The 26,692-nt window shown below is 41.2% G+C and overlaps 2 protein-coding genes across 2 annotated transcripts in view; both read left to right on the top strand.

The window, feature by feature from the left end:
* rpl15 (ribosomal protein L15) overlaps positions 1-26,692 on the top strand; it is a 993,591-nt gene that overhangs the window by 530,448 nt on the left and 436,451 nt on the right. The window lies entirely within an intron of this gene.
* cited4a (Cbp/p300-interacting transactivator, with Glu/Asp-rich carboxy-terminal domain, 4a) lies at positions 16,397-22,582 on the top strand. Its single transcript, XM_050034661.1, has 2 exons — positions 16,397-16,557; positions 19,443-22,582. The coding sequence occupies exon 2, from the start codon at positions 19,456-19,458 to the stop codon at positions 20,155-20,157; it is 702 nt and encodes a 233-aa protein (XP_049890618.1). The 5' UTR covers positions 16,397-16,557; positions 19,443-19,455; the 3' UTR covers positions 20,158-22,582.

The following is a 26,692-nucleotide window of genomic DNA, read 5'->3' as shown; positions in this document are numbered from 1 at the left end:
CATCTTTAGAGTGAGACCAGGTTGTGTTAGCCTGGCGTGTCCAGACCCAATTTGCAAAACGCAAATGGGTCTGGACACGGAGTGTACATTTTCTCTATTCCCGAGGGGCGGTATCAATGGCTGTAGTGCCCCTTCACGCAATTGGAAAGATGGAAAACCAATCAGAGTAAACGAAACGTGTGACGTAGGCTAGCACAACGCCACTGTAAACAGACCAGCAAGCTGCAGCGGACATGAGCTGTGACGATGTCTGGGAAAGAGTGTTGCCATCTTTGCAGATTTCCTCCTCACTGTGGACTCTGAGTTGCATGGCTGTGATTCCCAGCTTGGTCGCTTCCCTGACCTGCTCCTCCATGAGAGCAACTAGCGGAGACACAACAATAGCCACTGGGTTTTCACAGAGTCCCATCTTTTTCCAGATCAACGGAGCCAGTTGGTAAATGAAACTTTTACCAAACCCCGTAGGAAGGACGGCAAACACATACTTTTTTTCAATAAAAGCTTTCAGTGCAGCTGTTTGTTCTGCTTTCAAAGAAAATGTACATTCCAGTTGGTTCAACACATTTACCATCACAGTTTCAAAATCAGTAGCCATGTTGGTTGTTTACGAAATGCATTCACTCCACTCCCTGTCCCTCCTCTTCTGATGACACGCCCGCCCCAAAGTAATAAACGGTTGTGATTGGCCCGGTAAGCTTTAACCGATGCCAGAATGCGCCGCCAGAATGCGCCTTTATGATTGCATGGCCAGACTGATCTGCAGAGCGAAATAGAATATGAGCTCAGAGATGAGGATGGTTTCACCAGGCTAAGGTTGTGTACCTAGGCACCACTGCCTGCCTAACCAAACCGAGTATTTCCAGTGAGTAAGAACACCTCCTGATTCTTTTGACAATGTCCGGAGTTCATATGAGAAAATGGTTATTAGGACAGGGAGTGGTGTAACAGTCTGGCTCTGTCCAAACTTAAAAGTTCAAAAATGAAAACAATACATTGTGTTTGTTTAAAGGTCTAGTGTCAAGGATTTAGTGTAAGGTTTGCAGATTGCAACCAACTGAAACTTCTCCCATGTGCCAAGCATGTAGAAGAACTATGGTGGCTGACGCAGAAGCGTGAATGGCCCTATCTAAAGCCAGTGTTTGGATTGTCCATCCTGGGCTACTGTAAAACAGCACAGCGGACTTAGTGTAAAACCAGCTCCATGTGTAGATATAAATGACTCAATTCCTAGTTTCAGGTGATTATAAACTAATGAAAAGACACTTATTATATTATATTCCATTTCTGCCAATATGTCCCCCTAAATTCTTCACACTGGAACTTTAATTGACAAACAAAAGAAATAGGAAAGGGTTAGTTTGTGCTTTTAGGGAGAATTACTTGTTGTAGCCTAGAATAACTTTTTACCAACAAGCAGTTGCTAATCGCCTCCTCTCTAGCTCAACACTTGAAGTACAAACATGACGATGGAATTGGTTTGCTGCCGTAAATCTTGGAAAGAAAGCAAATTAGCGTGTTACCAAAAATATCAATTGGTGTTTTTGTTGACTGTTGGTAGGAGACAGACAAAGAACCTGATCTCTGCTGTTGCCATCCCATGATTTGTACACCCAACCTAACCTCATTCCTATGACTGTTGGTGGTGATATAACAGCATCACGCTACTTCCATCTTTGCTTCTATTAAAGGTCAGTCATGACCTGTGTGACTGCAAAAAGGGGGCTTGTCAGTAAAATATAAACGCAGGTAATTTTAGGCTTTTGAGCACAGCACAGGCTCATAATGTCAGTTGTTTTTCTGGCTACTATCATTAAGGCTCTGTCCATCCACATTACATTAAACTTATTTCACCTCAAGTGGCATTTAGCTGTGCAGGTAGTATTAGAAACCCAAAATCTGCTTCAGTGACAGTACGTTTTTCCGTACAGCACAAATATGCCTGAATGTTAGACAGTCACATGTTGGGGGAACTGACTTTAGGAAGTGACTTTATATCTGTGTCAGTATTTTGACTGAGAATGCATAGCTGTGAAGAATGATTTTTCCTTTTATCCCACCGCTCAGCTGTCATAGCCATACTGTCTGCAGTCTTTATCATACACATTTAAAAAGCAGATTACGAACCAGGTTACACACACACACACACATGGCTGTGCTGAGGAATCGTGTCTTATCCACTGAAGCGTTTTTCTGGTTTACGTGACGTTTCACCAAGCTGCGATTTGCAGAGAGATCACTCCCTGTTGCTCATTTTGACAAATTTCACTGATCAAAACAAATGTCACACTTGCAACCCATACATCAGCATGTGAGAGCCCTGTAGGACTTGCAAATTTATCTGTAACTGACGGCGTCACTAATCCCTTATGGTGCAAATCAATTTTTATGAATCCAGCCCAAGGCTACTGCAGAAAGTCAACTGTAACTCGCTTCCAGTGTTCCGGTTTCTCCTGATAATCCACCTCGCTGTCAACAGTTTTCAGTAGAATTGCTTTTTACGAGAGAAACAGTTACTATGAAACTGTTGACTGAGTATTCTGAGGATCTAACTGGGACACGGTGTCTGGGAAGAGAAAGCATCACAAACAAGATTCCATTCACATCCACTGTACTGAAGGGAAACCCCAGACATTTATAGGATTAATATTTCAAAACCTGGACAACATAAAGTAGAACTATCTAGATTTTAGTTGTAATTTTGAGTCAAATGACCCTTTACAACACAGCAGGTACTATCTAGGGATGCATGACAATATCGGCCCGTCATCGCAACACATTCTCACTCCGACCTCGTCACATATTGACGTTTGGTTTCCATGCCCACATACGACATGCAAGGTACCCTGGGTGCGTTTGTTGTTGACGTTCTGGGACGCCGTGTCAAGTTCTGCCTGTTACACGCATTGTCTTCTTTCAAGATATACATCAATTTTCACCGAAATTTGACGTTTACATACAGTCTTTTTCAAAATAAAAGCACTATGTCGGTACTTTGATGTTTTTTTTCCTTCAGCAACAAAAACACGTGGTTGGGTTTAGGAAAAAAGAACAGGGTTTGGCTTTAGAATCTTACGGGACGCAAACACCGCTCTCTTGGTGAAAGTTAGTGTTTGTTGGACCCATCCACCACCCCTCCTGCTTGCCCCAGGTGGACTTTCGCCACCTTAACTTTCATCCTTGTCCCACTGTGTTTCCCTCTGACACCACTGGGCGCTGTTAAACTCTAACGGTATCCGGCCGCGCATCATGCCGTCATTAAAGGACACCTTTTTTTCATTGGTTTCTGACGCTGCAAGTCACTAGCTATGTTTCCATCCAAAAGTGATTCGAATCATTGGGAAATGTGCATTAAAAGAAATACGAATCCTGTGTGTTTCCGTTAAATGTACGGACTTTGGTGAAAACTACAAACTCGCGCGAGTTTTCCGCGGAACCGGAAACAAAACAAGTCTCGCATTCTTCTTCTTCTACATTTTCTGGCGGTTGGCAACCAGCTTGTAAATGTATTACCGCCTTCCCGACCCGGAGTGTGGATATCACCATGGAGAGAGGTGCGCTATGTCAGACTTAATTTGAACATAACTGTTTCCATCCCCCGTTTTGCGAATCAACATTTTTTCGAATCAACCAAAACCCGGCTAAAGTGAGCGTATTTTACTTGTGCGAATCAGGGGCAATCAAATTTTGGCGTTTCCATCATAATTTTCCGATGTGATACTTCTAGATGCGCATCTAAACAGGCTGATGGAAACATGGCTACTGCCCAAGCGCCAGATGTCGACGACTTCGGAGTGAGACCGGGCTCAACATCAGTATCGGCCGATATTGGCTATAGAATCAGCCGACATAGTACATACATTCAAAAGCAGTCTATTTCATGTCTCCGTCTGCTGGTGGGCCATCACAAAAACAGTATGCATGTATAATATCATCTTAATTCCACAGACGAGACCTGAAATTATGTGGGGGAAAAAAGTGGACATATCGATAGTGGTATCGCTTATCAGTCAAATTGATCATTGGCATATCGGATATCAGCAAAAAATCCAATATCATGCATCCCTAGTACTATCTGTACCCATAAAATAATCATTAAAGCTTAAAACAAATGGGTAAAATCAGATCCAACACATAAGAGCACCATATATACAAACACTAGCACCAATAGAGAACTTAGCAGCACATCAAATGATCCTCTAGATAAATTGCATCAAGTGCATTTAAAACATCTGCCCTATTGCACAATCATTTAACCTGCAGAGTGGCCTGCCATGCTATGTATGTAATCTTAAGTTAAGGGGGTGGACAGCTTGAGGACATGTCCTCTTATGGAACCTGGACGCTCTGATCTTAAGGCTTCTTAACCTTTCGTGTGAAGAACGGAAATTAAAATGGTTGTAAGATGGGTGAGAGCGTTTTTTTGTAGCCTAGTCTTATAGCTTTCCATTAGGTAATTGTGGATGCAGTGCACACCACACTGTCCAGCTGTCTCCTATTCTCAGCTGACATGTTGCCAAAGCACATAGTTAATGCATAGGTAAGGATGCTCTCCACTGCTGCTCTATAAAACTGCAACAAACCATCCGTTGATATGCCACATTTTTTTTATTTGTCCTAAAAAGAAAAGGCTTAGGTGTGCTTTCTTGAGGTTAGTCAACCTAATCGCCAGAAACCTGAACATATCTTGAAGGCTGTGTTGATGGCGTGGTTATGTTTAGGAACAAAAACCACTTGGTTATAATTAGGAGAAGATCATGTTTGGGCTTAAAATAACCGTGTTTGGCGGCAGAAAAAACTCCTGTAAGCTGTTTCATTATCATCTGAAAATAAAAGCCCACTACTGTTGTGTCATCAGCGAATTTAAACATCATACAGTCATTTGTGTACAACAAATACACAAGAAAATCAAAGTGAATTCATCATAACTACGACGTGCATGTAACAATTTTATCCTCATGTCTGATGAAATAGGCCCAACTCACTGAGGTGGAGATCTGACGTTGTGTCTCTTACTCTGAAAAGGGAAGTCGTTTGAGACGTAACCACTATTACACCAGTTTCCTGTTGCAGCTTTGTTCAGTTGCATTGTGTTACTGCCAGTCCCATTTATATCATCTAATAAGCAAAGAGTTAACATGATCAGACCTGATCTTGGCAGGCGGTACTTGTAAAGGTTTTCTAATGGGGGTTAGAGCGCTTGTGGCGGGGAGGGACGGGGTGTATGTGTGTTGTTGGCCAAATGGAACTGCTGGAGCACAACACAGCTCACACCAAGAGACCCAGGAATCTGAGAGGCGGCCCTCCCCCTCCCATGCAAACACAGACATTAAGAGAGCAACAGCACCTCAAGCACACATGCATGAACGCACGTGGTTGCACACACACAAACACAGACTAATAAAACAACATATGCTCCTGTTTCTACTACCTGGAGCAGCAGGTGGGACGCCCCTCCCCACTGTGGAGAGCAAGAGGAGGGAAAGCAAAGGAGAAAGGAGGCCCCCTCTATTGTTGGACAGGGAGGTGAACAATGTGGTTAGATAATACATAACATCTCTTATATAATGCTCATATTGTCATTTTTATTGATGTTTTTATATGATGGGGAGGATGCAGTTTGATTCATAACATTTTTATGCCTGCGATTCCAATGCCACATGACTTACAAATTTGATGACTTTATACTCGACTTGACAAAATAAAAAGAAAGACCTGCAACCCGACTTGGACTTAAACACCAGTGATTCATGACTTCACTTGGACTTGAGCCTTTTGACTTGAAAACAATTGATACCTTTCCCCAAACCCAAAGATTAAAAAGTATGTTATTAAAAAAGTGTGTCACAAATCAATTCATTTCCCTTTATTAACTAAAACAAGTTACATTAGCGCCATTCTTTCCCAGCAAGTCGACACTTAATTCAATAGATTCAATTTGTCTGAATCCAACAGCATCCAACGAAGCTGCAACAGAGAACCATGAAGACCCAACGTTAAGTTACTAAGTGCCAGTTGGAAAAGATTTACAGAGAAGCAACAACTTCCAACAAACTTGTTTTAACAAATATACATTTTTATAAATTATTCATTATACATTATGCCATTGTTAAAATGGAATACATTGGGTGAAGAGCGCATTGTGACTTGTTTAGGACTTGAAACTCCTTGACTTTGGACTTGAGTGCAAAGTCTAAAGACTTACATTTGATTTGCAAAACAATGACTGTCCTACTTCTGAGTCAAATATATGGTACATCAATCAGGGTTGAATCATAGTTTCTGTTGCACTTCAGTGTCCCACGATGGTCTCAATATTTGTATATGTATATGTCTGTATATCTTACAGAGCTACTAGTGTTCCTCTTGTTTAGGTGACCTCAGTAATGTCTTTAAAAGGTTCTGTTGATATCGCTGTGAGCAGTTTGTGACTTGTAATTGTGTAAATGGTCTTCATCCAAGTTGTAATCATGACTGGGTAACTCTATTTTTTTTCCCTGGAAAGCTCTGGAATATACGACTTGGTGCTGATGAAATGGAAATTAGGAAAACATGAACGCCGTTTCTTAACTTGCCTTAAATTGAACCCAACTTTGTTACATTGAGTTTCTTAAACGTAGTGTGTTATTTTGTCACTTCACAGTATTTTTAACCAACACACGACCAAATGCAATGACGCAACCTGGTCACTCTCACCGAAAGATGGGCATTTAGGTTGACTACGTGAAGAGCTTATTACAAACCAATACTTATGCTTATCGTAAGGCAGCACCCTCTAGTGGCCAAAGTAATTATCAAAGGAGCGGGACATGAGGTGAAGTGACGTAGTATGAAAAGCAAAAAAGCCTGTGTAATGTTGTATGGGGTGGGAGAAGTGGATGGTGGATTGGTCAAACGGGCACAGGACTTTTCACCCAGGAATTTGTGGCCCAAATTCAATGTTGACTTCTACTAATAACAGTGTAGCACAGTGTGCTAGTATGAGTAGTATACCACGCTAATGACATATGTGATGTGACATATTAAGCATGATGTACAGTATGTTGCGTCTGTTACATGAAATAGGCCTACGTTATTTTACATTAGTAACAAAAATACGTATCTAAACCCAAAGTATGATGTTTTACTAAACCCAACCACCTAGTTTATTTTTGCAACGATGACCATCATGTTTGGAGGTCAGTGGAAAATAACCTGTTCTGTTGTTTAGCCATGACAGTGCATTGTCTATACCATATGAAGTGAATGTGTGTGATTAGGGTTAGTGTTTGTTGGACATATAAAATAAAGATTCCTCTTTAAAGAGCACTTCAGCCAATAATTCATAACATTAATTTAAGGATTTCAGCCTCCTATCTGTTTTTCACAAACATCTTATGTGAATATCATTCAAGACATTGAACCCGAGTCAACACACCAGCTTATTAGTGCCTCACTGTCACTGATGTGTTACCTACACAATAGAGTAATAAAATATATCCTCATTGATGCACTTAAGGAGTTCCTGATGCATAAACAAATGTGAAAACACCCATAATCTTCTTATTTATCATAAATGTCATAAACAGACCGTCTAATAAATATGCCGCTCATACGGCTCACTGACTTGAGAGGCAGTTTAAGCCGCCGGAGGACACATAGAAACACATTTTACTGTACCTAAGAGGCAATTTATTCCAATGACCTTTTTACAAATCTATTTTGCTGTGCTCTCTGTCTGGATGAGGGCAAGTGGCAGAGCGGGGGCTGCAGCTCCAGCGGTGGTCTGTTGTGATTACCTCGTGTGTGACTCTGCCCTTCTGCTGGCAATAATTGCCTTTTGCCAAAACTGCATTAATCATGTTGTGACAATACATAAAGCCCTTATTGGAATAAGCATTCAAAGTAGAGACAGTGTGAATGGACAAAGTGGGCTGCGGGGGCGGGGAGAACAGAGAGCAAGAGGCAGTGAGTAATATGAAACCAGGACCCTGGACGTATACGGTGTGAGGGGGGTAAAACTAGAAAATGAGTAGGCTTAATAGAAAGACAGAGAGGGACAAACACGCAGAGAGAAGGTGAATCAGTGCTGCTGTCTTTGTTCTAGCAGTTGCACATAAACAAATTACATCCAATCTGTCCTCCTACCTTTGCATTGAAACTGTGGTCATTACATAATGTGGCAAATGGTCCAAACACACAATAATAGTCTCTTAAGGCTGCAGAAGATTAGTATGTAGGACCACTGAGTCATGATATGGAGCGCAGCTTATGAGTAATGATCAATAACCAAGGGTAACAGTTTCATTGGTTAACTGTCAGAACACATTTTCTATCTCACTTGGAGCAGCAAGTAATTCCCAGACAAGCAGATGAGGTCAAATAAGCAGAGTAGTCTGAAGGGTTGTCACATTATCACATGCAGCCATGTCTAACAGCACTTGACAGCGTTCAACAAAGCAGTGCGCGAATGACTGATGTGTTGTCATATGGCATCTAGGAAAGGACAATTTACATTACAGGTGCATTTTAAAGGTAGACTTAAAGGCTCTGTATGCAACATTCAAAGCAATGTTACGGCAGCAAATCCATATTTGCTATGCAAACACATAGTAGAGTAACGGCTTCCTGAGCAGAGTATGAAGTCACCTTATCTCTGTTACCCCTTTCCACCAACATGGAGATACTGCACCTAATTTTTAAGTGTTCAGAACATCTATACCAAAAATAAACTGGTTCAAAACCCAAAAAGTAGGTTCTCAGCTGGAATGAAAAGAAAGAAAAACAGGTTTTCCTTGACCTGACGGCATCAGTGGGTGTATCGTACTTTACAGATTGGAAAAAGAGGATAGGGATTCAACAACGGAGAAGTCAAGTGACAAACTGTCAGACCAAAAAGAGTGTGCAATTGTTTCATTAATAGTTGGGTTTTTGCTACTGCTGATTACTTCTGTTGTCCATTGCGCAACACCCACGAGATAGCACCAAAGTTCCAAGAATCCTGAGCACAACCGGTTAAAAAACCAGAGCTAATTTGGTGGAAAAGGGCTATGTGTGTTGTAATCAAGCCCTCGGGTAAAGTCCCAGGCTTTGAAGCCAATTTGACATTGTGGCCATACCATATAAGTACAACTTCCAGGTCCGGCACGTGATGTCATTTGGTCCAAAAAGACTTCCTCCCGTTGACTTACATGGTGAAAGCAATAGAGTGCTGCAAAGGATGACCTCTATTTGTAGGCCAGCACGAAAGTTAATAATAATGATAATAATAATAATAATAATAACTTTATTTGTATAGCACTTTTCAATATAAATAACAAAGTGCTTTACAGCATAAAATATCAGCACACACTCAATATCAACACAAAATACATACAAATTAAACATTACATCAACTTAAACATTACTTCATAAAAGCCTTCCTGTAAAAGTGTGTCTTGAGGAGTGATGTAAAATGAGGAACAGACTCTGAAAACCTGATTTCCTCAGGCAAATCGTTTCAGAGTCTGGGGGCCCTGATTGCAAAGGCCCTGTCGCCTTTTGTTTTCAGCCTAGACATTGGAACAGCTAGCAGGGCCTTATTAGCGGATCTCAGACTGTGAGCTGGTGGATAAAAGGTCTGAAATATAGGCAGGGGCTAGCCCAAGTCTGGCCTTAAAAATCAATCAAAATCAATCCTAAAATGAACAGGCAGCCAGTGCAGGGATGCTAAAACAGGGGTGATGTGGTCACATTTTTTAGACCTAGTTAAAAGCCGAGAAGCAGCATTTTGTACTAACTGTAGATGGTGAAGTGATTTCTGGCTGAGACAGGTATATAAGCTATTACAATAGTCGAAGCGTGAAGAAATAAAAGCATGGATGAGTTTCTCCAAATCTGTGGCTGAGATAAAAGACCTGACTTTGGCTATGTTTCTCAAATGATAAAAACATGTCTGGACCACTTTTTTTACATGAAGTTCAAAGTTCAAGTCCTGGTCAAAAATGACGCCGAGGTTTCTGGCTGAGGGTTTTACAAGAGGTGTTAAATCGCCAAGGCTTTCCAAAATTAGTTTTCTTGTTGAGGATGGACCTATAACAATGTCATCGGATTTTGACTGACTGAGTTGGAGAAAATTGTCTGACATCCAGTATTTTATTTCTGTGATGCAGTTGTGGAGGGCTGCTATATTAGACTGATCACCGGGATTGATTGGGATATACAACTGTGTGTCGTCTGCATAACAATGACAATGGATGTTGTATTTACGGATGATGTCACCTAGAGGGAGCATGTAAATAGAAAAGATAATAGGGCCCAGGATCGACCCCTGGGGGACACCATAGGAGACATTAGTGGGGGAAGAAACAGAGCCAGCTATAGATACCGAAGAGTATCTGTTAAAAAGGTAAGACCTGAACCAATTCAGGGCCACGTCAGTGATTCCTGCCCACTTCTCTAACCTGTCAATTAAAATGTCATGGTCTACCATGTCAAATGCGGAGCTAAGGTCCAAGAGAACTAGAATGGAACACTCGCCGGCATCTTGAGTCAGTTAACACTTGCCTGGTTCCCTCAACAAAAAGCTGATGGGATTTTTTCATTGGATTTTGGATTATTGCAGAAAATAAGTTCTGTGGCAAACAGAGGTTTATGATACTTGCACGTTTTGTTCATCAAGATAATCTTCACTAACAAAACCCTTTTTATAATTTCTGAAGCATAACTGCAACAATAGCTAACATTAGGCTAAACAAACTACACTACGGTCGCATGACTTCACCGTCACCACCACAACAAGGCTGTAAAGCTGTGTTTGGTGTGTTAACGCTCAGTAGTCTTATTAGGCCACCTGTTAGCAACCATCTTTTTTAAAAACACTGGAGGATTAAAAATTCACAGTTGGGTATTTACTGACGAATTTTCTGTCATACAACAAAATGTGAAAGTCTCTTAAAAACCTGTTGACTTCAAGACGAGGGAATCGGGGGGCTAAAATGCAAACTCATTTCAGGGTTTTATGTCTGTAAATCAATGGATACATTTTTTTTGAGCATTACAACCCCCGCAAAATCAAAATGACTCGTTCCACCACTGGGATTAGATCTATTTGGCCTGATAACATTTCAAACGTCGAGAATAGCTAAATGATTAAATAATTTCAGCCCGATTTAGAAGTTAGCTGCTAGGTTGGTGGCAATTAGCTGCTTATCTGGCTGAAAGTCTCTATAGGCTCAAAGATGTGGAAGATCTGGGTAATTTTACACCAAAAGTCCACTTTTTTGGCTTCATGCACCACTGAGCAACTTGTACAGAAATGAACATGCCCTGCCTCTAACGCTCAATCCAGTCCTCTTTGTACATCTATGGTTGTAATCCGTGCCTCTCTGTTCTTTGTTGTGTAGCCAGTCTATCTGCGCATGCATGTGAGGCACTGTGAGTGTGTCCCAAAGGCTAGCTTTGCCCTGCGTTCATACGGCAGTTATCAATTATATCGGGATGGCATGGTCACAGAAGCATAGCGCCCACCCTCCTGTCCCCCTCAAGTTAACAACATTACCTCTATCTGCCATATTAGTGCTGTTTATGGAGTTAGCACCACTGTTAGCCGCTAGCTCAGCCCCCTCCATATTGAGAACCATATGCAAACAATCCCACACTAGACTCTAAATCATAGATATGCAATTAATTTCACATACCACTCATTTAAAGGAAAATATTGACACTTTGAGAAATATGCGTCTCTTGATTTGTATTTTCTTGTCGAGAGATGGATGAGAAAATTGATATCATTCTCTCTGTAAAATAAATATTAAGGTATAGCAGGCAGCCAGTTAGCTTTGTCTAGCATAAAGACAGGAAATGAGGTGCTTAATATTTATGTACAAGTAGCCTTAAATTGCACCCAATTACAGAACTTGAGTACATGTAAAAGTAAATAACTTCTCGAACTGGAACTTGCCTTCCACCACTGAAAATCCTCATGCCAAAAAATCATGAATTCAGAGTTGCAGCCGTATTTTGTAGAAAAAGCAACATAAGTCTGACTCTAACAATGCATTCGTCTCTGCTGAGAACAACCACTCCTTGTAAATAAATGGAGGAGGCTGTAGCTGCAGATCAAAACTCAGAGTCCTCCCAAAAGAGAGAGAAAAACAACACAATGGTCAAGTGAATCGTGCATTAGAAAGAGGTTGGAAGTCTGGCTGACTTTAGGGGCCCAAAAATAGGACACATTCCTCTGCAGCAGAGGGTGTGTGTGTGTGTGTGTGTGTGTGTGTCAACAGGAATACATACCAAGCTCCTGCTGAGGGGGTTTGACTTGCTCCACACAGGGAGGGAGACCATAACAAAAGGAGTGGGATGGAGGTGGTTTGGGTTCCATCATGCTGCAAAGAACATGGTATCATGTTTTTAACACAGACTTCAGTGAGTTGTATTTCAGGGTTTCCACTGACAGATGGGCCGAACTGTATGTTGTCATTTTGACCAGTGCAAATGAGGCAAAAGATAATAAACTAGTCAATCCATTATTTAATAAAACATTGACCCCTCCGATGTCAAGCAAGACCAACAACCCTATACAGTGTACTTGTTCACACTCGTGGGAAGTTCAGACTTAAAATAAATAGGCCTACGTTCTTTAAATCAGAAAACATGGACATTATAAAGTCATGATACGTTTTTACAGAGCACACAGTGAAACCACAAGTCGAACTTAATGTCTCCTATATGACAGAAACTACCTGTAACTTTAAAGCCGGAGATATACTTGCTTTTAACTATGTGTTTACATGCACACGATGGCGTCCATTTGGAGCCTTGGTTGTGCACGTCCACAGATGTTAAATAAAGGATTGGAGCAAGGTTGGCATGAATGAGAGAAAGAAACTTAACATTGTCAAGCTTTACACGTACCATATAATGACACTGCTGTCACTCTTACTGCTGTGATCCATGCTGATCTCAGAATGTACAAGGTAGTAACCAGCTTACTGTTTACATCATGCAAATCTGGAAGTTTTATATGGTCTAAGCTCTCTGATGTCTAGTGGAAGCCTAGGGGGAAACATACTACATAGTACGTAGTACACGTGCAAGTATGTGAAGAATTCCATTCATGATGCAGCCAGTCATCTACACAAATGCATGGTTAAAAAGCAAGTATATGGCATAAGGTGAGACTATTGCTCTTGCTAAACAACAGCTACTGTCGGCAGCCACAGAATAAATGCATAATAAATTGACCCAGGGCCCAGATTCACCAAGGGTTTATTTCATAAATTTGACTTACTGTTGTTTTTCTATTTATTTAAAACACTCGTTACTGTATTCCACAAAAAATATATCTTAAAAAGTCAGATTTAATGTCTGCACTGTTCTTTGACCTCTCATTTGTGTGTACCCCTCTCTTTGGGTTGCATTGTGGTGTTTTCAGGGGCGTTATTTAGCAGGGGGCACATGGGACACGTCCTCTGCTCTCTTCAGACGGCAGTATTTAAACAGTCAAAAACTGATGTTATGTAAAAAAGAAAAAAAAAAAAGGTGAAACTCCAAACACAAAGACTTCTTTTCAATCTCTAACAGTGGCAGCAGCATCTATTATAGTGAAGCTCAGAGTGTCTCGTTTTAACAATGTCAGAGGAGACACATTTTGAAACCCTGAGCTCCACAGAGTTTGTTGCATTTGATTTTTATTTCATTTTTTATACATCTCCAAAAGTCTAAAAGACATTTAAAAAAATAACTGTTTTGCCATACTTTGTTACACGTTAACATGAAAAATAAAATACGTTTTACTTCTCACTTTACACATTTCACTTTACTCAACACATTGTCTCAGCTCGTCAAACACTTTCACATCTACACATGACACATTAGGTGTCCCGGGTGCATCTGTTGTTGACGTGCTGGGATGCTGTTCTAATTTGCACCTGTTACATGCATTGTGTCTTTTCAAAACACGCTCCTGTTTTCACAGGAAATGTACAGTTTTGCTCAATACACCAACAACGTCAATAAAACACCTCATATTTACATTTCTTACCTTGTACAACAAAAGCCTGTGGTTAGGTTTTGAAAAAAAACATCGTGGTTTGACTTAACATTAATATTGGAAGCAAACATCAGGCTCCTGGGTGAAAGTCCATTGTTGCTGGAGCCATCTACCCCCCTCCAGCTCACCCTACAGGGGCTTTCCAGCTTCTTGAATTACATAAACTAACACCCTCCAGTGACGTATCACCTGCCACAAAAGGATGCCTGGTTTTCGTTGGCGCCTGACGCTGAAATCACTGATCAAGTGGCAATATTTGTCGACTTCTGAATGAGAATGGATTGCTTTATTGCATCAGCTTTATTGTTTCTTAATCAATGTGATGTCATATCATCATATAAGGTAAAATTTCTACCTATGACACCTTTGTATTGACAGGCCTTTAGGCACTAGTGTCATAATAAATGCATATTTTGATATTCAAATTGCTTTGAGGTTTGGGGCAGATATGATAAATGGACCTGCCTTTCTATTCTTTCGACCACTCAAAGCGCTTTTTACACTACGAGTCATATTCACCCATTCACACATTCATACACTGATGGCCGAGGCTACCATACAAGGTGCCACCTGCTACTCAATAGTTTAACACACTCACACACTGATGGAGCAGCCATTGGGAGCAATTTGGGGGTCCGTATTTTGCTCAAGGATACTTCAACATGCGGACTGGAGGAGCCGGGGATCGACCGCTGACCTTCCAAACTGTGGATGACCAACTCTACCTCCTGAGCCACAGCTGCCCTGTGTATCCAGTATCAGGGCACTATTGAGCCCTGTTTACACCAAACTCTTTCAGTATGGTACCTTTGGAACCAAAAGTAACCCTTCAGACATGGTACCTAGACCCTCGTGTTTCCAACGCAAACAGTACCCTTAAATGTGGGCGGGGTTGTTGTCACTCACTGCTCCGTCCAGCACTCACTGTATTTCCTCGTCAGCGGTGACACAGATGGAAGTCTGCACCTCATTTATCGTCCACAGAACGAAGCTGCACGCCCACATTTTCAAAACAAAACAGGCTGCAGTGAGAGTCTCTCTCCATGGGATATTTAAAAATAGCAGGTTTGTCCTTCTCAGGCAAGCTCAGGGGTTTAGTGTTACTGTAGCCCACAGGAACGATGCTCCGCACTGCTTTTTTTTTTTATCCTACTGAGGATTGGGATGCATTCCATACCGGTTGAAATTAATATATATACACTCTTGAGGATCCACTCATTACTAAAAGTGTGTGTCATATAAAAACTAAAGTGATGGTCAAAGTTGTCACAGTGAAATTTAAGGTGTGCTGATGGATTCACGTCATCAACTCATGCATTGAGTAACATAAAAACATTCCACCTTAAAAGTTGCCGTCAGTCGGCCCAGTGATGAAGTTATTTTTTCTCAGACTCCAGCTGCTGTGAGAGGCAGCAAAACATCCTTTCATTTTATAGTTACAGTTTACTAATAAAACTCTCCACAGTATGAACAGTGGTTACATGAGCCTCAAATCCAGCCACAACTCAGCCCTGAGCAGAGTGACCGTCCTCTACTGACCAATCAGACTGCAGTGTTCACAGCTCCACCTTTTAGTACCAGATCTGTGTGCTAGGTACCCCAACAGAGGGGGGACCAAACATGGGGACGGTACAGAACGGTTACATTGGTACCATCCACAACTTTTCACAGTGGAAACAGAAAAAAAAGGTTTTATTTTGCCATTTTTCACCTGGGTGCGTCAATATATTGTTTAATTTGATCACTTTTTGCTTTATTTTGCTGTATAAAATATTTTTGCGATGATATGTTTCAAGCACTGTCATGTTTTGTCGGGTTATCTCAAATAACTAAAGCCTTTTTGAGGATGTGTGCCTGTACTTATGCTGCTGTGGCCCCCTCACCTTTGAAATCACAGTTACACCCCTGCAGGAACATTATAATGGGCTAATATTACAAAGGGTGTAAGATGATTAACTGTGAACTAGTGTCCATGAAAGCTGGTATATTTTGGGCAACTTCTACACTGTGTTTATGAACTGATTATATTATTCATTGACAAGGAGAAGAGGGGCATGTGTGTATTAATGCTTGTTAAATTAATATTTGTCCTTACAGAAATGGTCGTGATGTGCCTGAAGAATCCTTCCCTAATGCACTTTAAACAGAAAGCTTCCAGTGAACAGAGTATGGATCATGACGGATTATGGTGTGAGGCTGGTCTCCACAGCGCAGCGCCTCTGCTGCGCGGCGCTCTGCTGCTCCGGTGGATCAGTGGAGGTAACGTTAGTTAGTGAATGTTTCTTTGCACAGTGATTAAGGGGGAGGACCAATGGCAACAAAGGAGACGGAGAGGACGGTAGCTCCTCCTCTCCCTATCTCTCTCTCCCTCTCTCTGTGCTTTATAGATGTATATAATCCCTGAGTTGACCCAGAAAACAAACTCCTCTGACTGCCGAGACGCCGCAGAGTTTGTATCCGCCGCAGGGCTGCATGTAGCCGGAGCATCAGCTGGAACAACCCCGGCACTGATCCAACTTCGTACGGATTCGACATTAATACATCGGGTAGGTGTCGTCTTCTGTTACTCCTTAAACAGGTAGTGGCAGCACTTTGCCTTTGTGCCGCGGACTATTTTATATTTCTCTCCGTAATAATAAAACGCGCAGATTAGATCTGCTGATTCTATTTCACCTTGTCACTTTGCGCACTTGCAGCGATATTGCCTGTTTTATTATATTAGTGGCGGTTTTATGGCATCGAAGCCACACAGCCCACATGCACAGTCCCCGAGGATAAAAAAATAAAATAGGTCTCATGCTTGTGTGATAATGTCAGCTATTATGATCCTCCCTCAGACTATCTATTTACAAAGTGGCATTTGGCTGAATGATAATCCAGATCTGCAGAGGGAACACAGAGGCAGAATTTAAAGGAGGATTTAGGCTCTTGGGCAAAGTGTCTTGTTTTATCAGCACTATTAAGGCTTCAATTGCTCCCAGCAGCCAGGGGCACCAGCAGAGTTCATTTTTTGGGGGGATTTAAAAGCCTGAAATGTCTTTGTTTTTCACAGACATAAAGACACACTCGCTCCACTACTCGCTGTGCATGTCTTTTTTATGATCATCCCATTTAGAGGGTAAAATAATGTCATCAATTTTAATAAGCCAATCACGTTGATAGAAAATTGCAGTTTCAGCAGTGAGCAGGATCTGTTTGTCATGTGTAGGCAATCTTAATTGGAGATCTTTTGTGATGAGTGTGTGAAGACACAGGCTGTGTGCTGTGTGTGCTGAGGAGGGGGAGAGGTGTGTGTGGTCTGGAGGAGCATTCCTCTGCGTCCTTTTGGCTGCAAGGGTATTGCTGCCCTCCCTCGTTGGTGTGATATCCAGCGGTAACTCACTGATGGTGTAATTCTGGAGCTTTGACATGGGCTTTCTTTTTTTACAGGGACACTTCGGAAGTGTTCAAATAAAGAAAGAGAAACTGGGGGAGGAGGGAGGGCAGTTTCAACAGAGAGTGAAGGTTTATTTTATGGTTTTAAAGGGTTACTCCAGCTATTTATTTTTGCACTAATATACAGTTGGTAGACTCGCAAGTAGGGCTGGGTGACATGGAGAAAATCAAATATGATATTTTTGACCAGATGCCTTAATAATGATATTGCGATGCTTTCACAAAATATTTACACAATGGGATTTTGCTAATGAATCATCAGTGATGTGGATATAATGACTGAGAAGGTAAAGGCAAACAAGAGCAGTTTGGTAAGTTCAGAAAATGACATTACTTAACAGTGAAGCAGACTTTAAAACCAGGAAAAGACAACACTTATTACGATATATCAAAAATCTAAGATGAGATATCTAGTCGTATATAATGATATCAATATAATGTTAATATATTGCCCAGTCCTGCTCACACGAGTCTAAACTGAAGCAGGGACCGAGATATCCTGACTTTTAGTCTCTAGTATGGGTCAAAGTCCAAAAACTCTGGATCCTACATTTCCCATAATACATCTGGATAGTGTTTATTTATTTTTTTGTTACAGCCTCTCTTTCTCCTAAATGCTCACATCTTTAAACCCAACACCTCCATTTTGTAATAAAGACCTTGTATTAAAGAACACACACTTAAAAAAGTCAATGGCTGGACGATAAATTGAATTAATTCTATTTTGTTTGTGAAAATCGAATCATTTGAAAATGCACAAAGACGTTACATTCAGTAGATGATTGCTGGAGTAACAACAGTCCAGGTGTTCTCTCTGGCTCTGTGTACCTGGAGCTAACGCTTGGGGACAGTGAAAAATAACTCCATGGGAGTCGACTGAACAGCGTGCAGATTGTACTTTGCTCAGTTTGTCTCTACCTGCTGCGTAGCTAACGCTAGCCAGCTAGCTGCCTGTGTATATCAGGCTAATGCTCTGTCAAGGAACACAAACAGCAGGAACAGATGAATTAGTTTTACTGAAGTAGATTCTCTTCTTAGTTCAAGCATCTTGTTCTTGCACTATTGCTCAACTGTCTTACAAACAAGGTTCTTAAAAGTATGTTTTAGTCATGTTTTAGGCACAAATAGTGGTCATTCCTGTGTTCCCAGGATCCTGTCCCCAAATGTATATGGCACATAATGGGAACATGACAAAGGGTCCTCTGCTCTCAGGTACTATTTGTCCCAGCTCTACATAGCACATAATGGGAACCTGAAAAAGATGTTTCCCAGCTCTGTATTTGCTTAATATGTGATAGAATATTTCTGAAATATTTGCTCTTCAAAAGGGTCAAATTTGAGCCAAACACAATAGGGGTTTATGTGTGTCAACAGAATATTGATCTGGGTAACTAGGAACCTGGAAACATAGATATGCACCCCAAAAATGAGGGGGAAAAAATTATGATAGTGAATTTTCCCAAAGCTAAAAAAAATATTTGATTAATTTTGTTTTTGCCATATTGCAACAATTTTGGGAAAGACCACTACAATCAAACCTCTGGGTGCGTTGTCCAAAAAGAGTCCTTAAATGAATCAAAAAAATGGGGATCGCACACCTCCAGAATGCAGAAAAGTTAATTTATTTTGTCATCAATACAGAAAAAAGCTCAACACAGGATGGCCGAAAGCGCTCTGTGTTGAGCTTTTTTCTGTATTGATGACGAAATAAATGAACTTTTCTGCATTCTGGAGGTGTGTGATACCCATTTTTTTGATTCATTTTTGCCATATTGCCCAGCTTGCTTCAAGATTATTTTACACACTTAAGAAAGCTCCCTCTGGAGCCACATAAGACATTATACAGGCTGAGGAGCACTTCTCGTTATGAGTCAACTGAACTTTGCACATAAAGTGGTGGATAACTCCTTTAAATTCTGGGTATTATAAGTGTATTTAGGTTTTATGATAATAAGTTGCATTAAAAATCTAATTTAATGTGTTGTGTGTTTTTCAGGGCGATAGAGGCCATGGCTGAACACATGATGATGCCCATGACCCACGGCTTCAGGATGGGTATGAACGGACCTCCGCAGCACAACGGCCAGCCCGGCCTGCGGGCTCTGCCCAACGGCCAGGTGATGCACTATGGCAGGAATCCTCAAAACAACATGGAGGCTGCCATGAGGCAGCGGCAGGGCATGGTGGGACCGGGCGGGATGGCCGGCCCTGTCAATGGAGCTCCCATGGCCAACCACCACCACCAGATGATGTCTGGGAACATGATATACAACGGCCAGGGTCCGCAGCAGCAGCACCATCACATGCACCCCCAGCAGCAGCAGCAGCAGCAGCAGCAGGGCGGACACCCGCAGCAGTACCTGCCTGGTAACCTCACCTCTCAGCAGCTCATGGCCAGCATGCACCTGCAGAAACTCAACACTCAGTATCATGGACATCCTCTGAGCTCAGCCAACGGCCACCACATGCCCAACGGTGCTCAGTACCGGGTGGGTCCGGCCCAGCTATCAGGCATGCAGCACATCGGTGGCCCTTTGGGACTAAACGGCATGGACATGGATCTGATTGACGAGGAGGTTCTAACTTCACTGGTGCTGGAGTTTGGGTTGGATCGTGTTCAGGAGCTACCTGAGCTCTTCCTGGGACAGAACGAGTTTGACTTCATATCGGACTTTGTGTGCAAACAGCAGCCGAGCACGGTTAGCTGTTGAGCGAAAGAGGCCGGAAGCTGGTTGGGTTTGTTTAGACTGGACACCCCAAAGAATGACTGAGCGGTCACAGTAGCACAGCGAGAGGAGACAATCTCTCTGTTCTGTTTGGGTGTTTCTGTGTCTGTGTTTTTGACAGTGTTTAGTACGCCTTCACACTGACCTGCCTGCGAGTTGATGAAGAATTGTAATGAGAGAAAAACACAGCAAAAGCACCAGGTTTTTCTTCTTTGAGCCGGTGCCAGTAAGATCTGTCGTCTTTGGCCAAATTGAGGCATCCTGATGCAGCGGGCTCTGTCTGTACCCATCTGGCCCCTCAGCACATGTGCCTGCATTGCCAAGGCTTTGGGATAATTGTAAACTTAAAAAACACAACGGGGGAAGGCCTGAAAAGACTTTCCATCTGGGTCTGTTTGATTCTGTGGCATCTCTAAATGTATTTTATCTCTGATGACACCTTCAAATAGTAGCAGACGTTTTACAAATTTATAAAAGGTAGTCCTCTGAATTTCTTTGTACAAGGATGAAGGGATTAAGAACAGATTTTCATTTCTGACAATTTGTGTGCATATTGAAGGCTGGCTCTTCAAAACCAAGTTCCCACAAGAAATTTCCTTGAAGAGCAGGAGAGGGAGGTTGTGCAGCATTCCTGGGCGATGCGACCAGGTTTATCTTGGATCGGTTGGGTGAAATGTGCTACATCGATTCTTTAGCTTTCAGTGTCATTTACCTGACTCCCGATTAAATCTGCAATCATTAAATGTATCACATCTGTTCCCTGCTAATCAACTGTGATTGAATCATTGGCAAAGTAGCGCATTGCTTAGAGTATTGGCTTAAACAAAGCATTATCTGAGACATTTAGATGCTCATTGCGAGCTAATTTTGGGTTCGTAGAACTGCAAGAACTGTCAAGGAGGAAGAAACCTCTTAGCATGTGAGAAATGCCATTACTGTGGCCTGTTGCAAGATCCAAGAAAAGCAGCCGTCAGAGGGCGAAGGTGTTGTTAACAGATCTGAGGTGGGATTCTTTTTCTATAACAGCATTGGTTTAAAAAGAAAAAAAAAGACGTGTGTGACTGCAGGATTTGCATTTGTGCATTGTTTGTATATGTCTGTGTGTGGTCAGTGCAGCGAGGCATTCAAAACCCATCGAATGGCGTCCACTTCCCTAAGCCATGGCCCTGTGTGCTGGAGGCGATTGGAGGCTGTGCGGGGAGAGAGGGGGGAGAGTTTTTTATGTGTGGACACAATGTGTGGACACAGCACTCCCCGGCAGCACTTAGTTTAATCATTATTTAAATCTGCTACCTGTGGCATTGATTTCATTCAGCAGGAAGAGCGAGCGGAGAAGCACAAAGCGTGCAAAGTTGTTGTTTTTGCCATAGATTAGCTTACTCTGCTGCTTTTCTACTGATTAGATTTAAATTACATGTTCTCACACGCTTGTCTTAATTGAGGTCGGCTTGCACATTCTCCAATGACTCAATAATTATAAAACGGACATGTTCTGTGGCGCTTTTTTTTTTTCTTTGCGCAGTTGGTAATTAGGTTTTTGTCAAGGTTGCTGCTTTGCTGCTGCAGGCTGGTCGAGAGAGAACTTCCTGCACTCCTAATGCTATTTGTGGAGCTGTCAGAGGGGTCAGGGCTGCACTAGTGCACTGTGTTAATCTGTTCCAATACAACTGTGCCGCTGTCCCTGTCTCTCTGGAGATCTGCCATCTCTGAGCTCTGGAGTCAAACAATGGGCATTGAAACGCTGTTATGAAGGCAGAAAAGTGCTGCGAGTTAACGCTCCGGTTCACTTTATGCCTGGCAAAACTGCAGCCAGACAAACTCACAAGCTTGTGGTTGAAATGGAAATACTTCTGGCCTTAGTGAGAAAGTGGCCTCTGATTACTGCTATATCAATAAGCGCAGCCTTTTTTTGTGTATTGTATCTTTGTACTGTAGACTAGAGGTGAAGTTGATCTAGACACATTTAAGGTACTTTCGAAAAAAACATTGTCAGATGTAAATGTAAATCAGTGGCTGATTTTGATGTGTTGACAAGAGATTATATCCTACATTTTTTACAAACCAGTGTGTAGATACAGTATGAGTATACCAATGGTTTTCGAGTGCAGGGCCTGAAGCTTTAAGACCAAGTAGACTGCATGTTAAAGCAAGCGTGAGGGACGTCACCACTTTCCCACAAAGCAGCTGAGAATGTACAGTACAACACATTGTGGGAATTTGTCTTAAGATGGTAGATAAACGTGTGAGATTGTACTCCTTGTTCCAAATTACACATCATTCATTTGGGTAAACCCCCACCCCCACCCCCCGCCCCCTACTCCTTTCCCACTTCCCCAAAGCTTTTGTAATGTTATTGATTCTATTTTAAGAAAATGTATTTATTTTCAAATAAAATATTTATTTAAAGAAATGCAAGCATTTCAGTGGTTCTTTTACCCTCTGTTAGCCGTTATAAAGAGCACAATATGATACATGATCTTGATGAATAGATAATGTTGCTATAAACCAAGCTGTTTCTTGTGTTAACAGTCTGAACCACAGAGGCTTCGAGATGCTGTCCATTTGTCTTATCTGAGTTTTACTCCCCTGTTGGTTTTAGACACTTCTCCACCCATAAGAAGTGTAACTTACATAGGTTAGGTTTAGGCAACTAAAGTTATATAAGTTAAGTTTAAGCAGTTAAAGTTAAAGAGGCTCTGAGTTGCTGTCCATTTGTCCTATTTGAGTTTTACTCTCCTGTTGGTTTTAGATACTTCTCCACCCACAAGAAGTGATGAGCAAACACAGGAACAAAGTACAAACGGCATATCCTAAACTGTAGTGAGTCAGCACTCTGTCAATACAAAACTGAACCCACTAACACGTGTTTTAAGTTCATTATGTGTTATGTAATATGAACATTTAAACTTTAAAAGCCAAAAATGTTTTAAATGTTTTAAATGTTTTAAAGTGACAACAGTGACGTGTAACGGATTAATGTTCTGTATATAACAGTTCATGTGATATCTAACAAATTAGTGACCCGCAAATGACGGCATGTTCTTAATTTAAAGTTATGTACTTAATATAAAGTTACATAGGTTTAGGCAACTAAAATTACATAGGTGAGGTTTAGGCAACTAAAGTTATGTAGGTTTATGCAACTTAAGTTACATAGATTATGCTTAGGCGACTAAAGTAACATGGATAAGGTTTAGGCAAGAAAAGTTACCTAGGTTCAGGCAGCTAATGTTACGTAGGTGAGGCTGAGGCGACTAAAGTTACGCAGATTAGGTCTAGGCCACTAAAGGTATGTAGGTTAGGTTTAGCCAACTTAAGTTAAATAGGTTTATGCGACTGAAGTTAGGTGTGTTAGGCTGAGGCAACTAAAGTAACGCTGATTAGGTTGAGGCAACTAAAGTTCTGTCAGTTAGGATTAGCCGACTAAAGTACTAAAGTTCTGTCAGTTAGGATTAGCCGACTAAAGTTACGCAGATAGGGTTTAGGGGACTAAAGTTATGTCGGTTAGGATTAGCCGACTAAAGTTAAGCAGATTAGGTTTAGGCGACTAAAGTTATGTCAGTTAGGTTTAGGCAACTAAAATTACGCAGATTAGGTTTAGGCGACTAGAGTTATGTAGTTTAGGTTGAGGCAACTAAAGTTTTGAAGATTAGGTTTAGGCAATTAAAGTTATGTATGTTAGGTTTAGGACACTAAAGTTATGTAGGTTAGGTTGAGGCGACTAAAGTAACGCTGATTAGGTTGAGGCAACTAAAGTTCTGTCAGTTAGGATTAGCCGACTAAAGTTACGCAGATAGGGTTTAGGGGACTAAAGTTATGTCGGTTAGGTTGAGGTGACTAAAGTTAAGCAGATTAGGTTTAAGCGACTAAAGTCATGTCAGTTAGGTTTAGGCAACTAAAATTACGCAGATTAGGTTTAGGCGAATAGAGTTATGTAGTTTAGGTTGAGGCAACTAAAGTTTTGAAGATTAGGTTTAGGCAATTAAAGTTATGTATGTTAGGTTTAGGACACTAAAGTTATGTAGGTTAGGTTGAGGCGACTAAAGTTATGTAGGTTAGGTTGAGGCGACTAAAGTTATGTCGGTTAGGTTGAGGCAACTAAAGTTACACAGATTAGGTTTAGGCGACTAAAGTTAGGTCGGTTAGGATTAGCCGACTAAAGTTACGCAGATAGGGTTTAGGGGACTATAGTTATGTAGTTTAGGTTGAGGCAACTAAAGTTTTGAAGATTAAGTTTAGGCAATTAAAGTTATGTATGTTAGGTTTAGGACACTAAAGTTATGTAGGTTAGGTTGAGGCGACTAAAGTTATGTCGGTTAGGTTTAGGCAACTAAAATTACGCAGGTTAGGTTTAGGCGACTAAAGTAATGTTGGTTAGGTTGAGGTGACTAAAGTTACGCAGATTAGGTTTAGGTGACTAAAGTTATGTAGGTTAGGTTTAGGCACTAAAGTTATGTAGGGTAGGTTGAGGTGACTAAAGTTACGAAGATTTGGTTTAGGTGACTAAAGTTATGTAGGTTAGACTGAGGCGACTAAAATTACGAAGATTAGGTTGAGGCGACTATCGTTACGTAAATTAGGTTTATGCAAGAAAAGTTACATAGGTTTAGCTAATGTTACGTAGGTGAGGTTTAAGAAAAGAAACATGGTGACGAAGCACCTTAAAGTAACTTGAAGTTCACTGTGTTTCACGTCTCTGGACACAGGTCTCCTGGAAAAGTCCTGTGTTTGTTTGACCCATCCACCACCCCAACCTGCCTGACTTTTGTCTTCATACTACTTTCTTCTTTACTCCGGTCATGTGATCACAGCCTTTCCGTTTATGTGAGTTATTTACTGGTATATGATTACATGTGTTATTTACAAATTGTGGTACCTTACTGTTCATAGGCATGAGAACAGCCTGAACAGATAACAGTGGCTGTATTATAATTTGACCTATCTGATATGATGTAACACTTGCATCTGCCTACTGTCTTGTTTAGAAAGCCTGATTTCAAAATCTATTCAGAGCAGCTCACAGACACAGTGGCTGCTGTAATCAATCTTTTCTTCTTAGACCTCATAATGCTATCATTTTACTTCCCTCCAGCTACAACTGAACGTGAAGAGCTCACTGCATATCTCCAGCTAGAAGTTTTGTTTCCCTGTTAGAAGAACATTTCTGTGGGGATTTATGGGGAAAAAATGGTCTCATTAAAATTCTAATTAGCTGTGCAGTAAAGTCATATTAAGAAGACCTGAAATACTCGCGCTGCTCTACATGACGTGAGTGAAGACAACGTTTTGTCCTTGAGCTGTTTTTAATGGATTTTTAAAAAACTATCAGAGTTCATAACTTGTGGACATGCTGTAGAGCAAACATGCAGCAGAGCACAGTAGCACAGTAGTAGTGTCCAACTTTGGCAAGCATTGCTGGGGGTCATTTAGAGGGCTACGTAAGCCTAGCCAAAATGCTGTGCACCTAACAAAATTGCTGGATATCAAATGGTTCCCCCATTAAAAAATCAAGGTACACTGCTTTTTAAAGTGAAAAAAGCCCCCTTCAGTGTGTAGTGTTATTATTATTGTTGGTGCAGCTGTTGCAAAGACAACCAGATCGGTGTCCTGTTTCCTTAGAGCCCAGCAACTACCACAATTTGTCCATTTTCACTACAAGGGATGGTAACTGCAAAGAACTGACATTGATACTCATTAGTAACTGGGGATAGCTACCCGATAGCTACCACAGGAAACAAAAGTGCTATCCTCTTCCTGTTTTGGTTGCACAATGGTTGACACACCCCCTTTGTGCTGTAAATCGAGCCTTGTGTGCAGAGTGAAAGCGAGGCTTTTGGGGTACCAATGTAAACACAGATGGTGTCATTATTCTGCAGCCATGTTATTGTGACAGAAACATTTTCTTCATAATGATAAGTTAAAGTGACAAAACTGCATATTTCCTCTTTTAAATGCAAAAGTTTAAAAATAAATCATAATTATTGTGGCTAAAACGTTAAAAATAGGCATAGACTGACTCTACACAGGTGTTCCTTAGGGTCACTAAGTCTCACACGAGTGAATACTATAAATAAACTTCAATCAGACACATAAAAATTTGTACTTCCTCATAGTAACCACTTGTGAAAGATACTAGTTAATGCAACCAAACTGATTTGTTTTGAAGCAATAAATGGCAAGTAAAAGGCCCAGCATGGAGAAAAATTTGAAATGAAATGAAGGAAAAGGAATTCATGTCTAATTAAATAAAAAACAGATTTCTCTCTGTTTCTATTCATCAAAATGTGATTCCTATCTACCATTTTCTGGAGTGCGTGCTTTGGCGTTTCACACCTGTTTCCTGCTGTGAGAGAAATGCGCCACTTACTGTACTAAAACCTGCAAGTTCAATGCACCTTGCAGTTCTGCAGCATACTAGTGCGTCATTTTCACAGCATGTTATGGCTTGACTCTACTCAACTCAACTATTGATACCAGTCCTTCTCTCTATTTTACCTATTTTTCTACTGAGGCTAGTACG

The sequence above is a fragment of the Epinephelus moara genome, chromosome 22 (genome assembly GCF_006386435.1).
Source record: "Epinephelus moara isolate mb chromosome 22, YSFRI_EMoa_1.0, whole genome shotgun sequence".
Lineage (NCBI taxonomy): Eukaryota > Metazoa > Chordata > Actinopteri > Perciformes > Serranidae > Epinephelus > Epinephelus moara.
This window is presented reverse-complemented; position numbering and strand designations above follow the sequence as displayed.